The following is a 4,319-nucleotide window of genomic DNA, read 5'->3' on the forward strand; positions in this document are numbered from 1 at the left end:
TATATATATATATATATATATATATATATATATAACTATATATATATATAGTTATATATATATATAACTAGCTCTCTATTTTCTGTGTATGGTAAAAGAAATACGATGTTCCTACACAGCCTTGGCTCTGTAAATGGAAAACAAAACACATAAGCCACTTGACACTATTCCAGCCAAAGAGGAACAGATGGGGGCACTTGGTTGTGCAAGCCAGCAATGGGGGTGGGGGGAGGCAGCATGTGAATGTGTGCCAGCCAGCCAGAAGTTATCGAAAAGAAGAGAGGGTTGTATTTGTTTGGAAGTTGAGTTAAATAAACTTAGCACAGAAGGTAAGGGAATTTGTGTTTGGTAGATTATTTCTCTGAGGTAACGAGGATGCATTTGTGGGACGAGCGGCAGCGCAGAGTATGTGGGTTGCCCCCACAAAAAATTTGCCAAATCTTCTCTGCCATTGCCAAACAGGTAATTCTGTTGTTGCTATTGACACTAGTTTGGACCTTCTCCCAGGTGCTACCAATCAGTGATGGGTCCGGATTCTGCCTACGGCCGTTGGGTCATGGAGTCAGAGTGTGGAGAAGACATGGGGAACGCTAGGCTGATTGCTGCACCAATAGAGTAACACCTTTTGGTTGAGGCGCTGTGATGGTGTGGGGCAGCATCTCATTGACTGTAAAAACAAGGCTTGCTCTCAATTTCACTCTGAGTCAATGGTTTGCATAAGTTGCATAACTTCTCTTTGCTGGATTGTAATTTGTGGTAACTCCACTTTTGTAAAGAACTTGCGCATATCAGAATGGAACTGGACGTTGAATTGCGAGGCATAAAGTTGCCTGAAGAATACTTTAAAAGTATTCTGCAGTATTTTAGCTAATAGTGGTCTCAGAGTTTCTGATGCTGTTGAAATGTTCTGGGCATAAGCCTTGTTACGAAGAAGATTGGCCAGATAGCGATTAGGTTTATTCACCAATTCGTACCTCCTTTGCCTGGCAAAAGAACATTGATTTTTCTGCTTTTCTGGTTACCAAGGCTTCTAGTGCAGTTATGACTGTTAAGACTGTTTGAATATCATTTCTCAGCTTGAGACGGGAGGAGTTATATTCAGTCTGAAGTTCATGAAGATCCAGCTCCAATGTTCTCTGTTCTTTACGACTGTTATTCTTTTGTCTAGCTGAATATGAAATAACAAGTCCATGGATGTAAGCCTTTGTAGTATCCCATAATACAGCGGGGGACACGTCAGGGGTCTTATTTTCTTTAAAGAAGAAATTAAGTTATTCTCTTAAAAATATTTTAAAACTAGTGTCATGATTTAAGAAAGGGCTGTATGTCCAAGGTCTGCTCTGAAAACCCACATTTAAATTGCTTAAACCTGTAAAAGAAGGAGCATGGTCCGATATAATAATGTCCTTGATACTACAAATTATTATATTATTTAGTGAAGTTTTAGGGGTCAAAACAAAGTCGATTCTACTGCTAGTTTCATATGATGTTAAGTAATTTGTGAATTCTTTATCAATAGGGTGCAACACACGCCAAGCGTTGACAAGGCCAAGTTCACTGCATGTGTCTGAAATAGAATTGGCTCTCTTAGACTGTGGACATTGCACTGGGGGAAGTCCATCCAAGGCAGACCAAAAATAACAGTTGCAGTCCCCAGCTATAACAGTGTTGTGACCAATCCAGTCAGAAAACTTAGAAAAGACCTGTGAGAGGAAGTCAGTGGACTGTATATTCATCAATGACACAGCCCCTTAACATTACAAATCTACCAGTCTTGTCAGAAATAGTTTCAATATCAGACAGTGGCAGGTGTTTGCTGATTACTCGTGAATGAAAAGCTAACCACCTGACCTACCCAATCATGCTTTAACTTGCAGTGTTCATTGATAGACAGGTGAGTTTCCTGCAACATTGCTATGTGAACATGCTCCTTTTTTAGGAAGCTCAAACTTTTTTTTCTCTTACTAGGGTTGTGTATCCCTCTCACATTCCAGCTGCAGATCTTTAAGGTGGGTTTGTCACTCGCCATTGTATGATTAAAAAATATCTTGTCAAACAAAGATCAGGAGTATAGATGGCATTGTGGAACGTTTAACAACTAACATTTGAAAGGAAACTAAACAGCCTTTCCAACGGTATAAGATGTATTGCCAAAAAGCATTGTTACCCCAGAGAAATGATCAAAACATTAAACTCAATTATGGCCTTGAAATATATGCTTAGTAGAAGCCTTTAGTAACACTATTGAGAACGGGTATTGTTGTGGCAATTGAGGTTGGCACATCCCAAAACACCCGGAAGGAAAACAGAACTGCGCTACTTGGAGATTTAGATGGACTACTTTAGAGTATCAAGTTTTTGATACTGATGATTGGAATGGTTGTTCAATTTTGATTTATTTTTGTTTGTTTTTGTTTTGATATATTTTATTTGTTTGATTTTTAAAGACCGAGGGGAGAAGGCAAGATGAAATAAGGATTGTGATTAAAGGAGAATTACATCCAATTTTTAAGATAATCTAGCGTTCACTGAGCTAAAACAGCAGTTAACGGGGTAAGTTTCAGAGTGTCTTTGTGTCTCTTAACAGAAACACAATGCATTTAAAATGTCAGTGCAACAAGATGCATTTTCAACTCAGACATTGTTTAAATTCACCTACCCTGTCTCTATCCTGCTGGCAGCTAGCTCGCCCTGTTAGCTGCTAGCTGTTAGCTGCTAGCTGCCGCGTGTTCAGTCATGTTTCTGTGATAATCATAACGCAGCAGTTCCGTGTGTATTTGTAGCTCATCCGTGTTGTGTGTGATTGATCTGGTGTTGGTGAGTAGGAGGCTTGGCAGTGTCGGCTAACACAGTGTGCTAGTAAAGAGAAGGCTGCCAGTGGCTTGAGTGGGGCTTACCTGGAACCACGACCTCAGCTAACTCCGCCAGCAGCTCCACACAACAGCCTTGTCTTCAGCTGTTGATAGCATCTCATTCAAGTTTTGTTGTAGTGGTTGGTTGAAAAGAAAACAAATCTGCTAATAACTTCAATAACTTTGGACTTCAAGGCCACAGTGAAAGGTGCTCCAAAATCTAGTGTCTCTTTAGTGTTAAGAGCGACACAGAACATGGGTGATCCTGCGATGAGAGTCTTTTCTCAGCTCGCTGACACTCAGTCTTCTTACCTGCAGTTAATTGATAAGCCCCGCCCACTTACAGCCAGTAAAAAACAAAAGAAGAAAGTACTAAAGACTACTAAAAGGGCACACTGCTCACCCTAACATCATCTAATAATTTCTTCATTTCTTTTCTCTGTCTACCTCTTTCTCTTATTCCATCCATACTTCCACCCCCACCCATTCCATTCCTCCTCATTCCTGTTTCATGCTTCTTGTTCTTTTATCTTCTTTCTTCTCATCTCCTTGCATGCTTCTCCTTTTCTCTCCCTGCAGTGACAGGAAAGCCCTTTTTCGTTGTGTCTAGTTTCTCCCACCGCTGGTTGTTTGGCTGGGAAGGTTGTCGCTACTATGGCTGGGCCGGTTTCTTCTTTGGTTGTGGGAGCCTCATCACGATGACCGTGGTCAGTCTGGACCGGTACTTCAAGATCTGCCATCTTAGATACGGTATGTCAGGGTCTCAGGATTATTCTTTGATTCCCCCCTAAACATTTGAATTCCATGTACACCCATGTGACAATGTATGACAATGTGTATGTTTATTCTTTCCTTTCAATAAAAATTGGCAACAAAAAAGACTTCCTGTTCCAGCAGCATGAAGGGAACACGTCTCGGTCGCTCCATCCTTCGTAGTTGGAACGCTGTTGTTCTGACCGCCTACACAATGTCCTGAATTGCAATTTAAACGCTTAATGCCGAGGAAAGGTTGCAATTTGCAGAGCAAGTCTGCCACGTACTCAGTCACGGATTGCACAGAGCTTACTGTGATTATTAGAGATGTTATTCAAGAGGAGATTGGTGTTTGATTTAAAACTGCAGCCGATAAAGCAATCACTAGACTCCTGACAACAAATTATAAAGGACACTGACTGAAATGGAGAAGAAATATGCCAATCTACACTTAGAAAACATATCATTGAGAAGGAGTTGTTTGTGATTGCCTGGTTGATTAGCTGGGAAACTAAAAGTATCATTATGAAACTTGCCGGTGAAGTTTCAGAGGAAGAAAATACATATCTTTCCCCTGACTGTTGACGATGAGAGCCGCATTCAAGGACATTTATCTAAAGTTTGATTTAGATAAGCGAGACTGAAATGCGGCCTCTTGCATCCAAGCTGCTAGTTATTCATTGAGAGACCACGGTGACATTTACTGACGCTAAA

General features: G+C 40.7%; 1 protein-coding gene and 1 long non-coding RNA gene across 2 annotated transcripts in view; one reads left to right on the forward strand and one right to left on the reverse strand.

Moving 5' to 3' along the window:
• Nucleotides 1-4,076, reverse strand: part of LOC116686402 (uncharacterized) — an 18,977-nt gene extending 14,901 nt beyond the window's left edge. Inside the window, exon 1 of the long non-coding RNA XR_004331243.1 lies at nt 4,066-4,076. This is a non-coding gene — a long non-coding RNA (uncharacterized LOC116686402). The remainder of the gene's footprint in view (nt 1-4,065) is intronic.
• opn5 (opsin 5) overlaps nt 1-4,319 on the forward strand; it is a 31,059-nt gene that overhangs the window by 17,535 nt on the left and 9,205 nt on the right. Inside the window, exon 4 of the mRNA XM_032511407.1 lies at nt 3,432-3,602. Coding sequence (XP_032367298.1) covers nt 3,432-3,602 — 171 coding nt within the window. The remainder of the gene's footprint in view (nt 1-3,431; nt 3,603-4,319) is intronic.

Source organism: Etheostoma spectabile, unplaced genomic scaffold, assembly GCF_008692095.1.
Source record: "Etheostoma spectabile isolate EspeVRDwgs_2016 unplaced genomic scaffold, UIUC_Espe_1.0 scaffold362, whole genome shotgun sequence".
NCBI lineage: Eukaryota > Metazoa > Chordata > Actinopteri > Perciformes > Percidae > Etheostoma > Etheostoma spectabile.